The sequence below is a fragment of the Poromitra crassiceps genome, assembly GCF_964638095.1.
Source record: "Poromitra crassiceps genome assembly, chromosome: 6".
NCBI classification, from domain to species: domain Eukaryota; kingdom Metazoa; phylum Chordata; class Actinopteri; order Beryciformes; family Melamphaidae; genus Poromitra; species Poromitra crassiceps.
The window spans coordinates 27,827,604-27,848,060 of NC_139627.1; the positions used below are offsets into that span (position 1 = coordinate 27,827,604).

The window sequence follows — 20,457 nt, forward strand, 5'->3', positions numbered from 1 at the left end:
ACCGCTTTAGCATCCTGGCAGTGTGTAGGTCCTCAAATGGATGGCAGGCTGCGGGACGGGTGACCACCTTTTCAGCACGGCGGAGGATGCACTGCAGTCTGGAGATGTCCTTGCAGGCAGCAGCAGCAGCTTACCAGACATGGAGTCGACGGTGGAGGTGTAGAAAAGTGAATCATGCAGTGTTGTAGTGGTAAATCAGACGGTGGGTAAACATCTCCAGTCAGTCATCATCATGTTAGGCCAATAATAACCACTGATAGAAACACACATGACTTGGGCTTTGCATTAGTTCAATGCTGAGGCTGGGTATACCTTCAACCTTATTGCAATGGCATTGTTTCCATCTGCATTAGCTGGTGAAAACAGCAGTTTGCTTGTGGTTACCAGTAACTACTTTCTGCATCAGAGTCCATTTGAACAGGAAAGTGTGTGGTTGACACCAGGTTTAGAGGGGTTATGTAAAGACCAGGAGTAATGACAAGAATGTAGACAACCTTACTGCCTGCCTGGTGCCACTTCTCTTCTTACTGTCATCCATGCCCAGCTAACGACACATCTTCACATTTTCCTGTTAATGCTGATTGTCAACTGACAGTGTAGAATATGTTTTTCGTGGACTCTGGGACCATATCTGGATTTTACCCCAAATAATACCCCCCCCCCCCCCCCCCCCCCAAAAAAAAAGAAAGAAGAGGGGAGGGGGGGGGGGGGGCAGGGGGGCATCCTTGAAATATAGAAATCACTATCACAGCTATCTTTTAATAGTGAGACATTAAACCATTTAAAATATTGATGGTCTGATAGTCTAATTTGGGTGGGCATGTCTGGGGCTGGGAGGCAAACCACATTATGCTATAGCCTACACATTGTGAATGTGGAAAAATGCATGGGCAACAATGAGAAAGTTGTCTGCTGGTTCTCAGTTCTTCTAAGGTTTCTGCAAACTATCATTAGCCTAGCCTGGTAAACCAGCCGGTCACGTCAACTCACATTTCATATCACTAGCCTACCATGATGCACAATACCATGTCAGCAACACAGCAGTGAGCTTTCCCTCAGGTTCACAGACATGGCCATAAACCCACAGGTTTGATCAACCAATATAGCTTAATTGAACTATGTTTTATTTATCTTATTACCATGCAAACTTTGTCACAGAAGCCAGTGAAATTGCTTTTCTGGATTCCTCTTAGATTTTGTTCTGTGGCCTCTGAAGTGGTTTAGTGTCAGGCCTGCATGCCTACATGAATCCCCTTATGCGGTCCAAAGCATCTTGTGTGGCTTGCCATTTTCAAGACTTGCTTTTATAAAAATGTTCCATGCGCATTCAGCTTTTCCTTTTGCCATTAATTGAACCTATAAAGTGCTTTTGTCAGCGACTTTGAAGTGAGCTAGCTGAGAGGCGTGGATTCTGCTGTGTTCCAGTCTACACGAGCAGCAGGGTATGGTTTTATCACATTGGCTTAATTCTAACCATGTGATGATATTTAGACTGGAATTCTGGAAGTACAGAACACTTTAACTGAGGATACTATCGGCACTGTCAGGCGGAAACTTTGTTTCTCCAAAAAGGCAAAAAAAAAAAAATCACAAGGAAGAAAAGACATTAAAATTTTAACATAGTGTAGTATAATAACATTAATAACCAGTAATATGACACATATTGCCAAATTTGAAGATACGATGTTTCCATCTGAGGGCGGCACTATGACTTATATAACTTTTTTTATTTCAATAGATGATTCTGTATGACCCAATCCCAATCCTGATTCAATCAAATCATTTTACCAGAAATCAGAGCAAGGCAGTTTGATTGGTAGCCTTTTTCACACACAGAAGGATGTGAGGTCTTCCATGGTGACAGAGTAAATACGTTTGTGACATAGTTAGAGAGATTGTCTCATAAAGACACTGCATGAAATAGCCCACGCCCATCACGGGGGAAAGCTCTCCATTCACTTCCATACACCAGCGTAATTTTCCTTGAATTAAACATAGCTAAAAGCTGTTTTGTGGTGGGCTGCGCAGACAACAAATGTTAAAAAAAAACTTTATTAATTCAAGTTTAAGTTTTTTTGTACTCCCGAGCAAAACAAAGCCATTGAGAATTGGCGAGAAGAAAAATGTGGATCTAGCTGTCAAGGAAGTAAGTTGGAGTGTTCCTCTTCCGTATAATATATGATCTTTGTGTGCAACACGTGACATAGGAGAATGCCAGGATTGGGGGGGGGGAGTTTTTGTTTCCCCCCGTTTTGGGCGTGGTTTCTGAATGATGAGGTGCTCCGCAGTGTCTCTATAACTGCAAGTCAATGCTTTGCTATCCATAACAGCCATTGTGATGTATCTTAGTTAATACCAAGCCTGGTAAATGTTCAGAAATGCGCCAAGGCAGTCCCTATCAGTGTGTTTGATATTTAAGAGATTATACTTTGTACTTGTTGCCAAGTGCATAGATTGTGTTGTGTAGTTTTTCTAGCTTATACTTTTTCTGTCCCTGTATGACTGAAAAATCCACCCACCTAAGGCCAGTGACCCTAATACACCCACTCCCAATAATAACGGCAACATGTTTGTATAAAACCTCATTAGCTGTTGTTGTCCAGAGCATATTTGGGTTCTTCCTGTAGTGTTGAAATTGATTCTAGAGTGTGCTACTGTAGGGTTGGACAATGTCTGCCAACTTGAATCACGATGTCAAGGCTAAAAATCGACAATGGACGATGTCATCGTTGTTGGCGTGGGGGTTGGGGGTGTGTTGGCGCGGCAGCAGCAGTGGAGTAACGGAGTAGTGATGGTTGTTGTAGGCTATTATGCCGGTTATACGATTTAATATTGCTATTATTAGAATGTATAATACTGTAATACTTCTAAAGGTGTGGCTTTTTAACTGCAGAATTGTGTCTGACTGTAACACTGGCGTAGCCAAACTTGGCACATTGGGAGTGCCACAGAAAGACAGAGTGTGCACCGCCACCCCAAAAAAAAGGGCCTTTTCAAGCCAGATTTAAAGGAATATTAAGATAGGATAGGACCAACTCTAGCCAACTGTATCTGTTGTACCATTTAGCTGAAAAACACCTACTTTTTCCAAAGAGTGTTCTAGTCGGGAAAGAACGCAAGTTTGGTTGGCATGCAGGTTTGTCTACTGCAGAGAGATCTGTAGCGTTAGTGTCCTCTCTGGCTCTGCTGCTGCACAAACCACCGGTGTGTTTTTGGCTGCGTCCCCCGCTGTTAACGTCATTGTTTCGGCTGCATCATCTTCATCATCGTCTGTCTCTCCACTGTCCACCACCAATACAGGTGCGGGAACGGGTGCACTACAAGCCGCACTTGTTGAGGGGGAGGGCATCTTCTTCCTCGTCAATGCGACGTTTCTTGCCTTTGTTGAAAAAGCTTAAAAGCGTGCTCTGTTTCATGTCTTCTTGATTTGGCGCTGCAGTTGTTTACTTTACTAGACAGCTTAGCTAGTTTCCCATGATGCTCTGGGTCACAGAGTCATAGGTCAGCGGACAGTCGGACACTTACGCATGACAGACTGTGCATGACACAGCTGATATATTTAGCAGACAAACAAACAAAAAACTTTATTTCCCCCCCTTTTTTTAGGGTGTGCCAGCTGCCTGTGTGGGTGGCACTGGCACACCCAGGCACACCTGTAGCTACGCCGTTGGTCTGTAAGAGTGAATAAGTAGCAGTAGATAATTATGCTTCAGCACAGGTTTGTAAATGTGTTGCTGGCTTTTCCTCACGGCGCGCCAGACATTTATGCAATGTGCACCACACACGGCTCTTATATTGCGGCCGGGGGGGGGGGGGGGGTACTGACGATTTCTTAGGGTGTAATCACACCTATAGTTTGTTTTCTTTGGTTTGAACCAGGCAGCGAGCTCAGGGTGGCAGAGGAAGCCGCGGAAGTGATACTGAAAGCTGTAGTTCCTCAAATGGCCACTTGATGCTGGAGTCGTTCCCAGTTCACCCCCATGTTAAAATGTCCGACTTTATAACAGGATTACAGCCTGGTTCAAAAAACAGTTTGGGTCTATAAAGCTAATTTCACCTTTCATAACAGGAAGGGGGGGCTAGGGGGGTTAAACTCATTAAAGCAGAATCACTTTTATTGCCACAATATGTAAATATTACATGAGGAATTTGTCTTAGTGTAACGTACAGTAGCGGTCATGTCAATATTCACAAGATAGAAAGAAGACATCGTTTTGGGAATGATTGACGGGTTGCCTGTCCAGTGATCGGCTTGCCGATCACAGGCCAATAGCAGGTGGAGCTGAGGCTCTGGGAAACCCCTGGTCTCGTGCCGTCTCGCGCGAGCTGCGCAAGGACCCCAAGATGGCGATGGCCACACTAGGCCTCAAAACAGGAGTCCAAAAACCAATGATTGATGACGTCATGTCACGCTCTCTCTGTGGGTGGGGCAGGAGGGATTATTTAACATTTTTCTATTTGTTTTGAAGTATCGTTTCGTTTCCTATAGTTGATTTGGATTATGTTGCAGTTCTCTTCGATGAGGAATGAGACCTGCATTATCATGGTGTGGTTATTTTGTGCCTGGTGAGCTTGAATGTCATTGTTCTCACCTGCCCAAATGAACCAAACTAAAGAAGGAAACGCTTCATATAAAAACTGCTCCATGCTTGGTGTGAACACACCCATAAAAATCACACTGTTTTAGTGCCGCCTTTACATGTGGCTCTAGGATGGTATTAGGATTGAAGTCCTGGGAAACTGATACAAAATGCTCTTTTCACTTGGTACTTTCTTGACTATTGGTGCTTCCCTACTGTACTTGGAACACCTACCTTTCAAATAGCTATAGCATGGCCCTGTGATTGAACTTTGACCTCAAAAGAACTCTTCGTCTCTGTTTAAATGCTGCTCTGCTCTTCAGCGCAAGTCCTGACACGCTTTGAAACACTAGGGGAGGAGAGGGGGGGGGGAGCGAGAAAAACCGGAGATCAGCAGAGAGAGAGAGAGAGAGAGGGAGGGAGGGAGGGAGGGAGGGAGGGAGGGAACGAACGAACGAGCGAGAGGGCGTGTGAAAGACAAGGGAATTCCATCCAAAGCTGCACAGCACACAGCAGCACACAGCAGCTCGGCTTGAGGAAAGAAACTTTTCAAAGAAATGGGCCAGAAACGGTGAGGGGGAGCCAACAGCAGTGATAATTGGAAGACCTGGGGAGCCTATATGGAGGGGAGAGATGCAAGACGGTTATTATATCTGTGAGAAAATTGCCAGTTTCTCTCAGACTCTGACTCATTCCTTCGTTTCCTCCTCTCTCCTTCTCTGATTTCTGACAGAACGCTGGCAGAATCTCAGCAGAGGCGTGATGATGAACGGGGCTAATCGCCTATCCTTCTCTTCATTTTGCTGTTTCTAACCTGAGGACAACATCAAGATGGTGGAGAAGCCCTGAGTGATTGGAAGCACCTGAGGGCGGAAAATGAAGAACTGTGTGAACTTCTAGTGGACTTAACCTTCCTCTGACCCCTACTCTCCTCAACCTTTCACCTTTACCTTCAAATGAGGGAGTGAACAGAGCATGGGACGTGAAGCTCAAAGCAGTGGTGTGCTGTTCCCTGGATGTCCGATCCCCAGGGCCAAATGAGTAGCGTTGGATTGGGTAGCAGCTCCGGCTTGCTCCAGGGCCGGCGCTTCTACTGTCGGGAATGGGCCCTGGACAAGCTGCGGCACTGCCTGGACGCTCGCTCAGCGCCGGGCCGGCCTCCCGGGCTTCTGCTGCTGGGGGGCCCTGGTGCTGGGAAGACCGCCTTATGCACGGAGGTAGTGTGTCCAACGTCTGAGGCAGGGCTTGCAGTCGGGCTGGCCCCACGCTGCCTGGCGTTCCACTTCTGCCAGAGAGAGGACCAGAGAAGCTTGGATCTGTGGAGGTTTGTTCTGGGCCTGGTGGAACAGCTAAGGACCTCACCTCTCCTCTCTCCTGGGTACAAGGAGATCCTAGAGACCCCCTTGGTGGCCTCTGCTCTGGAGCCTCTCCACTGCCAAAAGAACCCTGATGACACTTTCAAAAGGTTTGAACTAGGCTACATCTTCTATTCACTGCCGTAGCACCTTTTTTTAAATCATCCAACCTAGGACTTCATTGCACCATGTTAGCCAATAGCCACAATGCTTTAGATTCAGGTTCATAGTTCATTGTCCTCTATAGAGGACATTTCTTTTCACAGTCTGTACATCAAACATTTAGGACAAGTATACACAGTAACACACAGAGACAGGGTATAGGCAACAGGAAAGACATCACAACACATGCTAGTCTGTTGCTATTTGCCCAGGCTATTTAAGGCAGTTATTGCTGAGGGCACAAAACTCCTCCCAAAGTGAGTTGTTTTGCAGAGTGGTTGTCTTGTCTGTATCTTTAGTGTGGGAGGAATGAGGTGTGTCTGTAAAAGCAACTCACTCTTGATTGACACAGATTTAGAAATGTCAAGGACGGCTGTCTGAAAAGGAAAGGAACGAAAGTTGCCTGATGGTAAAAAGAGCCATGCAAGCTAAGCTATAAGCTGGCACCCAAGCTGAGTATGTACAGGTACCATTTCAAACTACAGCTGACTGTCTGACGGACAGGTGTGCACTCTCAATTGACGTAAAGATTGAGCTTAGACTGCTCTACTCTACAAGCCCGGTAGTGGTTGAAGTCATGTTGCCATAATTCACACCAGACGCCCAAGACAGTCGCAGGAAAAAGAAAGCAATTGTCCTTCTTCCTTGTCTTATATTTATGTATTTATGAACTCATAATGCAGCCCATTCATTGCACTTACAATGGGCCTCCAGTGTGAATGACTGCTGCTGCACTATTTACCACACAATGTCCTCTTTAGAGAGAAGGAAAGAACAAAGAGGTGAAAAATGCTACCAGCATCCCGGTGACCGTCTCAGTGCCGTTCAGCGAGGTCACCCCTTCTCACGAAAAGCACTCTGTTGACACTGTGATGAGTGGAAGCCCCTAGCACACTCTTCTTCTGTTTGCTCTTCTCTGGTGTGAAGTACAGAGCTAGATTCCACATTCCCCTCTGGCTGGCCCACAGCTCGGAGCTGTGTGTTTTGAGCTGCGCTGAGAGAAAGTGGCTGCAGGCAAAGCACTACTGTGTGAACAGCCGTCGACAAACACATGAAACACAGGCTTGAATTGGCAGTGAAAGTGCATACATGGGGCCTTTGCCTGGAAACAGCTGATAGCTTTGCTGTAGTCAGCAAGTCATTAACTGTGTTTTACACTGTAACAGACACAGTCAGGCAGCACCAACGGCCAGTGGAGGACTCCTCATGAAAACCATTTTACAAGCGCTTCTCTGCGCCGGTGTACAGCCATTCAAATGCTCTTCCAGTGTAGGAAATAGAAGGGGACACTTCTCTGTAGTCATCTAACTGGTCCTCCCTGCTGAACTCTGCTTAGAGAGGCAGCTTTTCAACACATTCTGATTCTTGGGAGGGTTGGTTGTAACCATAGGCTGTAAAAAAAATAGAGTAGTGACTTGAGTGTGACGTCACCGATTGGTTTGTGGACTTTGGCCACTGCCATCTTTGTTTTTTTGGAGCCAGTGGTGACATATTCGTAGCCATATTTGGAGGAGAGGGTTTTTCTCCAGAGCCGCAGCGCCGCCTGCTATTGGTCCATGATCGGCAAGCTGCGCGATCACTAGACAGGTGACCTGTCAATCACGTTCTGCTTTATCATCTATTTGACTCTAAACCGGTGAGTTATATAAAAAAATCATCTGTACAGTACAGTTGTGATGAAAGGTGAAATGATCTATAGAGAGTAAAACTGTTTTTTGAACCAGGCCGTAAACATGTTTATTTCTGCTGTCAAGTCGGGCATTTTAACATGGGGGTGAATGGTGAATAACTCTCTTTTAGAGCCACCCTCAAGTGGCCATTCGAGGAACTGCAGTTTTTGGTACTTCCGCATTGGCCTCAATGCGACCAAGCGAAACTCCCCCCTCCGCTTCTCCACACCATGTCCTGTTACAGTCAGGGGTAGGATTGGGTACCGAAACCCGCTACCACTACGGTGGCGCAGTCGGTATCGCTGTCGCCTCACAGCTAGAAGGTCCTGAGTTCGTTTCTCGCCTGGGACGCTGTGGGCGCTGGAGTTGTGACCCCCCATATCTTCAGTGCCTACTGCCCAGGTGGGCTATCTCGTTGAAAGGGCCTTTCTGTGTGGAGTTTGCATGTTCTCCCCGTACCCCCCAGGGGCTTCCTCCGTACATAACCCCCCACTAAAAAACATGCAGAAGATCGTCATCCGACCACTGACGACAACATCTGAAGTTGGTCCCCGGGCACTGGAAAGAAAAAGCGACCACTGCTCCTGGCCTGCCCCTTGGAGGAAAAGGACAAGCCTGGATGGGTCAAATGCAGAGGACATATTTCACCCGCCACCGTCAGCATGAGTGTGTGTTGTGGCTGCATGCGCATGTGTTGTAGTGTTCGTGTGACAATAAAGACGGGCTTCCGGGCTTCCGTCTGAAATCGTGTACCACTATGGTACCGGTCCCTTTATAACCATTCTGATTCTGACAACCGGTACAGAATTGCAACACAGATTTGGGTGCCTCATTTAAGTGCCATGTCCGAGCTGTTGAGCGAAATATCGGCCCTCCCCCCCGCTGCTCTGAAACCGGCATCCACATGCCCCTTCACTAACATGTCATGAACCCATCCCTAGTCAGGGGTCAAAGGTCATCCACAGTCTCACAGCCAGGACCACAAGGACTGGATGGAGCAGAAAACCATAAGCAATCAAAGGTACATTAGCGTTCCTGTGTGTGTGCCCAGGAAGGGAGTGTCCCTTTTATCAAATGACTAAGGTACACAGAAGTGTGATAAGCCTGTAACCTAGATGTAATTTGCCCAGGACAACTTTTAAATCAGCTCTTAAAAATGCACTAAGTGCTTTATCATGAAGGTCAAGGCCACTGTACTGTGTTCAGTGTGAGAAATGAGATGGTCCATCCATCCACAGCCTTTTTAGACATGTTCATTCAATCATGTATTTTTCCCACCACAACCTCAAAATGTTAATTTCTGTTCAGAAAATATGTTGGTGTGAAATACACTGACTGACTGACTGACACTCAATATCTCAGTCTGGCCAAGTATCTCTCTAACCAGGTGAATGAATGGACCAATAATAACATGTACTGTAGTCCCACGTAAATGATGGACCAATCCCTAATCAGTAACAATCCTATAATTAAATTGCCTAGGTGGACTGGGTGGGTAGCAGGTAGCGGTGTCTGTCACGTTTTGTGTCACGTAAAGTGACGTGACGTCAGCTGGGCCAACCGATACCACGCCATCCCCCCACACACACAGACACCCCCTCGCCCCACCCCACACACACAGATTCAGCATAGCGCCGCCTACTGGCGACACAAAAAGTTGTTTATCTCGAGAACCATTTGTTGGAGCGACGTCAAACTCTGGGAGTGCGCTTAGGGGGACCTGACAGAGTTCAGTGCAGAATTTCATGCAATTCAGCATAGCGCCACCTACCAATACCTTACACCCACAGCACAATACCGCGCCGGAGTCCCAGCAAGCAGACCTTAGACAAATTTGTAAGAGGCTCTGTGAGTCACCCCTTTTGGTAGGTAAGATTGATGCCCATTAGCACAGCTGGAGCCTTGTGCTGGTCAGAGGAGCAGCTAGAGCAGACAACACAGTGTGATGTGAGAACGTTTTGACGCATGGTGACATGCAGAGGGTGTCCATTGAGTAGGTGGTCCTTCAATGTCTCCTGACTCCTGAGGACATGTAAACAGCCTCAATGTGAGAGATTGAGTTTTAGACCTTCAGAATGAGGACATTTCTGGCAGACCTCACTTCTCCAAATGGTTAGATCTTGATCATGATTTAGTATAAAAGAATTAAGGTTAGAGTTAATTAGGGCTGCAACTAACGATTATTTTCATAATCGATTAATCTGTCGATTATTTTCTACATTAATCAATTGTTGTTTGGTCTATAAAATGTCAGAAAATGGTAGCAAATGATGATCAGTGTTTCCCAAAGCCCAAGACGACACCCTCAAATGTCTTGTTTTGTCCACAACTTAAAGATAATATCAGTTTACTGTCATTCAGGACTAAAGAAACCAGAAAATATTCACATTTAAGAAGCTGGAATCAAATAATTTTGACCTTTTCTCTTAACATTTTACTCTACTTTTTACTCTACTTTAATCGATTATCAAAATAGTTGTCGATTAATTTTCTGTTGATCGACTACTCGATTAATCGTGGCAGCTCTAGAGTTAATTAGGATTATGTTTAGGTAAGGGTTCAACTTAGTTTAGTGTTTGGATTTGGATTTGAGTTTGAGTTTAGGTTTAAGGCTAGGATTATGTTTAGGGTAGGATAAGGGTTCAATTAGTTTTGGGGTAGGACATGGGGTTAGAGTTAAGATTAGAAGTGTAATTAGTGTTTAGGGTTAAGGTATGTAGTGTTTAGCGTTTTAGGGATTGGGAGTGGAAGGTGTTCAAAAGGATGCAAGAAGGGTTTGTGTGTGTGTGTGAGGTGTGTTCTTCTGTGTACAAGTATCCACTCGTGTGTGTGTGTGTGTGTGTGTGTGTGTGTGTGTGTGTGTGTGTGTGTGTGTGTGTGTGTGTGTGTGTGTGTGTGTGTGTGTGTGTGTGTGTGTGTGCGTGCGTGCGCATGTGCCCAGGGTGGAGCAGGAAATCCATCAACCTGAGTCATCTGCAGATCACAGCAGCGTGGGCTCCTACAGCCCAGGCTGGAGGAGATGGGAGGGGCTCCTACAGCCCAGGCTGGAGGGGGTGGGAGGGGCTCCTACAGCCCAGGCTGGAGGAGGTGGGAGGGGCTCCTACAGCCCAGGCTGGAGGGGGTGGGAGGGGCTCCTACAGCCCAGGCTGGAGGAGGTGGGAGGGGCTTCTACAGCCCAGGCTGGAGGAGATGGGAGGGGCTCCTACAGCCCAGGCTGGAGGGGGTGGGAGGGGCTTCTACAGCCCAGACTGGAGGAGGTGGGAGGGGCTTCTACAGCCCAGGCTGGAGGAGGTGGGAGGGGCTTCTACAGCCCAGGCTGGAGGAGGTGGGAGGGGCTCCTACAGCCCAGGCTGGAGGAGATGGGAGGGTCTCCTACAGCCCAGGCTGGAGGGGGTGGGAGGGGCTTCTACAGCCCAGGCTGGAGGGGGTGGGAGGGGCTCCTACAGCCCAGGCTGGAGGAGGTGGGAGGGGCTTCTACAGCCCAGGCTGGAGGGGGTGGGAGGGGCTTCTACAGCCCAGGCTGGAGGGGGTGGGAGGGGCTCCTACAGCCCAGGCTGGAGGAGGTGGGAGGGGCTTCTACAGCCCAGGCTGGAGGAGATGGGAGGGGCTTCTACAGCCCAGTCTGGAGGGGGTGGGAGGGGCTCCTACAGCCCAGGCTGGAGGAGGTGGGAGGGGCTCCTACAGCCCAGGCTGGAGGGGTTGGGAGGGCACATAATGCTCTTTAAATGAGGAACCTTTTTACTCAAGTGTCAAGTTTGTTTCATGTTAAAATAATTAGCCATACAAGACAGCAATTGAGTGATTTAAAGACTACAAGCAGAAATTTGATCTGCTGTGTTTTTTATGTGTATGATGCAATAGGGACAACATTCCAGTCAACATTTTTATCAGCAGATACTGACCGGTCTTAAAAATGCATATCTGTAGCCTGTCATGTGAGATCCATAGTTCAGTGCCAATACATGTCTCAGTAACATGGATTTAAAGAAATGTATCAAGAAGATTTGGCAGCTTTTGTGTGCATGGAAAAAGCATGAGATCTTTTATTTCAACTCATGAAAAGTAGGAGCAAAAACCAAAGTGTTGAATTTCTATATTTTTGTTCAGTATAATTTGCCCTATTTGATGTTATCTTCCCCCCCCCCTCCCTCCCTCTCTCTCTCTCTCTCTCTCTCTCTCTCTCTCTCTCTCTCTCTCTCTGTCTCTGTCTGTCTCATCCCCGTCTCATCCCCAGGGCAGTGTTAGATCCCCTGTTGGAGCTCTCTCCTCCTCCAGTCCACACTGTGATGCTGGTGGTGGACTCTGTGGACTCGGGCCATGGGGCAGGAGAGGGAGGTGCTGGTGCTGGAGCTCCAGGGAAGAGCAGCTCCATCGCACAACTCCTGGCCAACCATCAGCACCTGCTGCCCAGCTGGCTGCTGCTGCTCTGCTCAGTCCGACGCCACAACAGAGCTGTGTGCAAGATGTTCTCAGGTATGAAGACAAATACATCCTCCTGTAATTTGAGGATCATTCTGATTCTTTTCAACCTTGGCCTTAATTTCCTTTTTTCAGCAATCATGACGAGTAAGTGTGTTGAAAATGTTTAATAGAGCCTTTTCAGCCATTTTGTGTCTCAAGGCTGTGTAAACACAGGTGTAACAATAATAACATTAATGAGGGCCCCAGCACTGACTTGAGACACAAAACGGCTGCTGTGAAAATGGTCTATTTAGGCTACTTACTTTCAGTGTTAGAGGTAGCGTAATTAGTTACAAAGTAATGCACTAGTGTAATTCCATTACTTTTTGCAGTATTAAATCTAACTAATTATCTTTTGAGAGAGGTAACTAGTAACTGTAACTAATCACACATTTTTCATCCAGAACCTCTCCCCTTTTGTTACTTTAGTTTGAAAGCATTCTTTGCCTGGTTTACTTGTGGAATGCCCACATTCACAATCATTTGTATTTATGACTTTATAATCAACCATAACATGATAAAAAAGGCCCAGTGCCTTTAAGCATATTTATATACAGTATATACATATATATATGTATATATACATATATACATATATATATTAAGCATATTTCCCTTCTTGAATGAGCTTAAAAATGTCTCTTGATAGTGGCATATGGGGAGCATTATTTCCTGAGCAGTGATGGAGAGAAACACTTGAAGTGTTGCTAATTAGGGATTGTACAGCATTATAATGAATATAGTCAAAACATTACACATGGCGAGTGCACTCGCCGTGCAGTCGCACTGTACCACATTCTTAATGTATTGATACAAAGTCAATTGCTTTAGAAAGCATGTCTTTTTCTAATGTGATTCTAAAGACACCTAGACACTTGCAAAATACACTCATGATGTCTCACAGCACGCTCAAAATAAATTCTTAAAGTATTCTTTTCTTAAAGCAAAGTGTGACAAAAATCACATTTTCCTCTAGGCAAGAAGATCTGACAACTTATCTGGTATGTAAACATCATGCATTGAAAGTGTCAATCCAATTATTAATCAGCCAGTAGCAAAAACAAAAGATTATGAGATTCAATTTAATTTGTCCATCAGCTGACCGAAAAGCTGCCCACATAAAACTACAATTAGCTTCAAACGCATGAACCCCCACATTCTCATGATCACAGTGTGGGTGACATCTGAACACTTCCATTGTGCAGAGAAATGTATTTGCATGTTGCACCTCACAACACATTGCTCCTGATACTGTCTGTTACAGTTACAGTGTCAAATGCGGTTGGGAATTGCATGACACATGATATAGACTCTATGTAACATGATATACAGTATATAGACTCTATGTAACATGATATAGACTCTATGTAAGTACTATATTCATGTGAAACTATGATCTGTACTTTATAATCCCCCTCCTTTTCTCTGTGGGTAGGTTTTCGTAAGCTGTGTCTGGATGACCTGCGGAAGCCTCTCCCAGTCCGCGACGTGCAGCAATACATCCTCCGCCGGCTGGACCAGGAGGGGGCGCTCCGTCGTCAGCTCACCCCTGAGACGGCTGACATGCTCAACCTGCTGCACATCAAGAGTGGCGGCTGCTTTCTTTTCCTCGAGCGTGTGCTGGATGGCGTGGGCGCCGCCCTGGTGGGCCTACGGGAGATCCGAGACATCCCCGGGACGCTTAATGGCCTCTACCTATGGCTGTGCCAGAGACTCTTCCCCCGGGGGCTCTTTGTCCATGTCAGGCCTCTCCTCAACACCCTCTTGGCCACCCCAAAGCCCCTCACACCCCAGCAGCTGTTCACAGCAGTGTGGACCCAGGACACCTCCATGAGCTTCCAGGACTTCCAGAGCAAGCTCCAGACCCTCTCCCCTCTCCTCATTGATGGCCCCGGGGGCAGCAAGCTACTTTTTCACGCGAGCTTTGCGGAGTGGCTGATGGATGTCAAGTACTGTACGCAGAAATACCTCTGTAGCATAGCAGAGGGTCACGTCATGCTCGCCATGGCTCTAACACTGCACGGCCCCCACTTAGACACAGAGAAAACCTGCCAGCTAGGCAACCATCTAGTCTGCACTGGTCTGCACAAGGACAGCCCTTCATTATTGGCATTGTGGATGCTCTGGACAGGTGTACCCACTCTCACGCCTATCTTTAGCCCTAGGGTGCCAAGTCGTGTTCCTGGTGTCCAGCCTCCCACCTTAAATCAGCCTCCTGTTCTGATCAGTCAGGAAGTCCTTCAACTCTTAATTAGGAGTGGGCTGTTTCCTCCAACTTGCTCCCCAGATGTAGGCCCAAATCTGGGAGTGCATTGTATAGGCGAAGGCGGCACCATTGTACAACGGACGTTAGAGAGGCAGGAGTCTGTGAAGATGCTGCTGGACAGTGGGGTTTGTGTTAATCGAATTGAATCAACAGATGGACGGACCTTGCTAGCCAGTGCCGCCCATGTTGGCGCCACAGATGTAGCCAACCTTCTCCTGACGCGAGGAGCTGATCCACTGATTAGCGACCATCAGGGTCAGACCCCACTGACCTTGGCTTCCAGACAGGGTTATGTCAAGGTGCTGTCGGTGCTCCTGGACTGGGCTAAGAGCCAGGAACCAGAAATGGCAGTGAGAATGGTGGAGCACGTAGACAGTGAAGGCTGGACGGCATTGCGCTCTGCAGCATGGGGAGGGCACAACGAGGCAGTGCGACTTCTGCTGGATGCAGGGGCGGATGTGGATGGATGTGATGGTGATGGACGGACTGCTCTTAGAGCTGCAGCCTGGGGGGGGCATGATCAGATCCTCCTGACCCTATTGGACTATGGGGCAAAAGTAGACAAGGCTGACCGTGAGGGACGCACACCGCTTATTGCTGCTGCCTACATGGGACATCGCGAGGCTGTGGAAATCTTGCTGGACCACGATGCAGAGGTCGATCTAGCCGACGGAGATGGGCGCACTGCTTTGTCAGTGGCCACCCTCTGTGTACCTACAGTGGCAGGGGTGAAAGGTTATGGCGACGTAGTCAGTCTGTTACTGGAGCGGGGAGCAGATCCAGGACACCGGGACCGTGATGGGATGACACCACTGCTTCTTGCAGCCTATGAGGGCCACGAGGACATAGTGGAGCTGCTGTTAGAAGCTGGTGCTGATGTAGATGAAACTGCTGGTCCTGATCCCAACGCCCCTGCTGCAGCCGCTGTTACTCCACTGCTGGCTGCTGCAGCGATGGGTCACATGAGGACAGTGGGGCGCGTGCTCTTCTGGGGAGCAGCTGTGGATGCCATCGACGGTGAGGGGAGAACAGCACTCAGCCTGGCAGCAGCAAGAGGCAGTGTGGAGGTGGTCCGTGCTCTGCTGGACCGAGGCCTGGATGAAAACCACAAGGACGACCTAGGCTGGACACCTTTGCACGCTGCTGCCTGTGAGGGTCATCGGCCTGTGTGTGCTGCCTTGACGGAGCAGAGTAGCATGGCGAGGGTAGGAGAGATGGACATTGAAGGCCGCACTCCCCTTATATTGGCTGCCCAGGAAGGTCACTGCAGCACAGCCAGGCTCCTGTTGGACAGACGTTCTCCCATCGACCACAGGGCCTATGATGGACATTCTGCCCTCAGTGCTGCCCTCCTGGAGGGCCATGCTGAGGTGGCAGAGCTGCTTATGAGGCGAGGGACAGACACTGATGTCCGGGACGCAGAGGGAAGGCCTCTGCTCTACCTCCTGGTCCTGGAGGGTCACCTAAAAATGGCTGCTCTCCTCATGGAGAAAGGTGGGGTGCCCCTGGAGTCCCGGGACTCTGAGGGGCGTACAGCACTTCATGTGGCCTCCTGGCAGGGAAATATAGGGATGATGGGGCTACTTATAAGTAATGGAGCCGACCCTAATGCACAGGATACAGAAGGGAGGCCACCATTGCACTCAGCTGCATGGAGAGGACATGTTGAAGTGGGGCAGCTTCTCCTAGAGGCGAAGGGTATCAATGTAGACCTAGCCTGCCGCCAACATAGGGCAACAGCTTTGAGCATCGCTGCCCAGGAGGGACACGTTAGCATTGTCGCTATCCTTCTGGAGAGAGGTGCAAACCCGGACCACACGGACAAGTATGGCCGTAGTCCCGTCAAAGTAGCTGGAAAACGTGGGCACTTTACTATAGTCAGGCTCTTAGAGAGCTATGGAGCAAAGCCATACCCAGGCCTGCTGTCCTCCTCCAATCCTCTTTCACCCACCAGGTCCACCATGAAGAGCCCCTCCTCGAGGAGTAATGGAGGTGAATTTGGCACCACAGCGCCACCTCTGTCTGGAGGAGCAGCTGCCACCTCCACCTCTTCAGCATCCTCCCCTGGCTCCACTGCTGAGCGATTCCACTCCGCCCAGAGCTCTCAGAACTCATCTACTTGCCACTCTTTGGCCACCGTGCAGACAGTGCCAGCTGACAGCCTGAGCTTCACCCAGCAGATCCAACAGCACTCACTCCCCCGCAGTCGTAGCCGTCCCTCCACTCTTCCCCCACCAGGGGGCCTCCATGGGAGCAGCCAGCGGCAGCACAAGGGCAGCCCTCCCCCCACCATTTGCACAATTACTGCCATGGTGCACAACTGCGAACTGCCTCCGAAAGGTTTATCCTCTGACTTTGACTATCCCAACAAACTAAAGACCCCAAACTCAAACCTTATCAAAGCAGACAGAGCTCAGTATGGAGGGGGTAAATGGCACTCTGTGATGGCTTCACTTGGGGTAACACCAGGGCAAGATTGTCCCTTGAGAGCTGCTAAAAACAGAGAGAGCCCACCTCTAGGATACCCCTATCAGCTGCAAAGCCCACCTCAAGGGGAGGCTTGGGATTCTGGACCCCAGAAGAACATTCTGTCACCTCCTTGCTACAATTTTCTCCCAGTCCTGCCTTCTAGTGCCTTGACAGAAGATCCCATCATACCTATGACAACCACAGACCCCCAGCTCAATATGAAACAGGCCATCAAGCTGCAGTTTGAGGGCCCCACCAGTGCAGCCTTGTACAAGAGAGAAACACCCCTGTGACTGGTGCTAAAGTAAGTGACTGGATTTACAGTAGCTATCACTCTACTTTTTTTTTCTCTGTTAGTTTGTGGGTATTTAGATATGTCCAAAGATCAATTGTCTCCTGAGAAGGAGAAAAAATCTTCAAGCAATTGTCATGTATTTTAACATAATTATTGACATCATCATTGCATTGTATATTGTAGATGTAGATCCCTTCAGTATTCAATTATAGCCTATCAGTGTTACTTCTGTGAAGAGGCTTTATACAGCCTGCATTAAACCATGGCAGCTGCCTCTCTAGAGGGCTACATGCCAAGAGCCATAAACAAGCAATTGTCTTTGGAGGTATACATTTAGAGGAATTCCTGGAATTTTAATAACAGCATTCTTTGTTTTAGGTGGAGGTGGACATTTCTGCAGTTCAAGAGGCAGTTTAGAATGTGGATAGTGGCTTTCTGGGGTCAGATGAAAGAGTAAGGGGTCTCTCTCCACCATGTGCACCCCCACCCACACACCCCTCATCCTGCCTCCCCCCCGTCTGAGGATCTGAAGAAGGAGCAGGAAGACATCAAAGCTGTTTACAGTCCAGACTTTCCTCTGTGTGCGTGTGTGTGTGTGTGTGTGTGTGTGTGTGTGTGTCTGTGTGTGTGTGTGTGCGAGCGTGTGTGTGTTGGGCAGTTATTGTTGGACACATAATACTCACCTGTCTAGTTGCACACATGGAGACTTGTGCACTCTCTCTATCTCTACCTCTATCTCTGTTTCTGAAATCCATTGTTGCAATAGACATCCCCTGTTGGGATCCTGGGATCTGCTCTGTGACGTCACACTCACAAAAAGAATCACATCTTCAGCATTTCCCATCCATCTTATTAGCAACACATATTGATGATATCAACATATCATGCTGAGACAAATGTGTGTTGTCATAGACATATACAGTCGATTTGTTGTAAATGAGCCCCACCACCCCCACCTTCGCCTACTGACCTCAGAACAGCTATCCAGACGGCATGACAGCTGGCCTTGCTCCCTTGCCCCGCGTCACGGAGCCATAATCAATTAACTTCATCACAAGTGTCCAAAAACAGCTTTTTGTGCCATGGAGCTGCCATAAAGCGTTCTGCAAAAAGCTTTTTGTGCCATGGAGCTGCCATAAAGCGTTCTGCAAAAAGGGCTCTCGCAAGCAGACAACGTTACACTCTGACACAATGTTCAACGTTACTTGAACTGGAGACTTTAAAATATATAACACATTTTCCCATCTTCCCCATCACACTAATTGATTCTGCCCAGAGTCAATATGTTGAACATGTATGGAGTGCCGCACCCACTGGCAAGAAAGATGCAAGTAGCTGTATAGTGAAGATCTGTCTGTATGATGTAAAATTAAGGTCCTTGTTGAAAATGGCGTGTGCTGTGCTTTAAATTGTTTTCATACCAGCTCTGAATTTGAATTTCTTTTTCTTTTTCTTTTTCTTTTTGGAAGCGGTAGTAAATGGCCTTGTTTGGAGGGCTTTATTTTAAAACCTTTACATACTTGTGCGTCAAAGCCCTCGCCGAATGCACCAAGGAGAGATAGGAGAGTGAAAGCTATTACCAAGTATATGCACTACATTCTCTCCTTGGGCTAACTTCTAGTCATTGAAATCCTAGTGAAATCACACAATTTACTCAAGTATATACTCGAGTATATAGACGGTTTTAACTTGACAACAAAAACATTCTAAATTGAACCCCCACTCACTTCCTGTTGCAGTGTTTGCTATGGACATGAAAGAAAAAAAAAACATTCAAGTGCAGGACTGACCATTCCGTGAAAACCGTCGATACAGCTGGGCGGCGAAAACAAAAGTAACGATGTCAAGTGAATATTTCTGCAGTTTGCCGAATGCTGAGAAAAAGGAAGTGCTGTGGGGTTGCGCTCTGGTGAAAACCGTCTATAGGACTAGCTGGCGCCGGCAAGGCTCCACGTCGAGGCTGATGCACAAGCATGTTTCCCGCTTTAGTGGCCTTGGTCTTCATCAAAGCCTTTTGATATTCATTTAGAGTGTCAGCATGAATGAACCTATGGGGGCTGCTATCCAAACAAAAAAGTCAGCAGAAAACCAAGGCTGACCCCGAGTCAGCCACCATGTCTTCAGTGCCGGGTTTTGACAAACTATAAAGGACAGCCAGACGTATGCATCAGCTCTGCTCACTCACAGTGGGACTCTATAGGGAGGAGTGGAGTGCTGCTGTGGATTCAAAACTCATGCCTTGCCCAAGTATTCCTCCCTAGTATGTTGTTACCATTTTTCATCTGGTTAATATTTAATTACATTCTTTAATTAAAATGGCAAGCTGTGCCATAATCAATGTCTAACTCAGAGTCTTGGCTGCTGATTTGTGAATGTTAATGTATCGCTACTGTAGTTAAAAACTACACAAACTAGTACATTTGTCTATTTTCTGCGGAGAAATAAAAGACCTGCTACTCAGTAATCACAACCACCTGGGATTAAGACATTAATGCAACGCAGACATTAACACAACGCAACAGTCTGTGACAACGAAGGCAGACTGTTGCGTTGCCTGTGTCATCGGCCAAAAAGTGGTGGCGATAATACTGATAAGGTGATCTTTTTTGGTCACTATAATCATGATATGAAATTGTCATATAGCATTTCACTATGTCTTGTAAGCAGGGCCATAGCCAGGGATTTCGGGCCCCATGAAAATATATCACATCGGGCCCATGGATGCCGCCGTCCAAAGGGCGGCGGTGGAAAATTTTGGCCATTTGGGGGCCCTGTCAGTCAAGGGCCCTTGGAATCGTCCACACTTCCCCCCCCCCCCCGGCTACGGCCCTGCTTGTAAGGACCGCCTTGCTCTGACAAGTGTTGTGTTGTCTTGGTTACATAAGGCAACAGTGTATGCAGTGCTGTAATCAGCATAATGGTTGTAATTTGCCACGGTGGCAGACAGCAAGCCAGCACTGTTTGTATACATACTGTATGAACAAGTCAAACCATTCTATTCCTGGCCCTGCAGCTGGCTATCTGTGCTCCACTGCTCCTGCCTTTATTAGCACAAGCTGGAGACTCTGGCAGCATCTTTCAACACCCCCCCCCCCCTCTCTCTCTCTCTCTCCTTATTAATCCCCTTTGGCAGAAACACCACCCTACGCACTGCACATACTGTAAAAGTAAGCACACAAGAAAAGGTCCTCGTGATACA

At 47.7% G+C, this 20,457-nt stretch overlaps 1 protein-coding gene across 3 annotated transcripts in view; it reads left to right on the plus strand.

Moving 5' to 3' along the window:
- Window positions 1-19,507, plus strand: part of ankrd50l (ankyrin repeat domain 50-like) — a 20,368-nt gene extending 861 nt beyond the window's left edge. The window contains exons 1-5 of one of the 3 annotated variants that reach the window (XM_083638717.1): window positions 5,081-5,151; window positions 5,314-6,045; window positions 12,002-12,240; window positions 13,664-17,267; window positions 17,637-19,507. In XM_083638717.1, coding sequence (XP_083494843.1) covers window positions 5,597-6,045; window positions 12,002-12,240; window positions 13,664-17,256 — 4,281 coding nt within the window. In that variant the 5' untranslated portion in view covers window positions 5,081-5,151; window positions 5,314-5,596 and the 3' untranslated portion in view covers window positions 17,257-17,267; window positions 17,637-19,507. Of the gene's footprint in view, window positions 1-5,080; window positions 5,152-5,227; window positions 6,046-12,001; window positions 12,241-13,663; window positions 17,268-17,636 lie in introns of those variants that run through there. The other 2 variants (XM_083638716.1, XM_083638718.1) reach the window with 2 other exon arrangements.
- The last annotated feature ends 950 nt before the right edge of the window (window positions 19,508-20,457 follow it).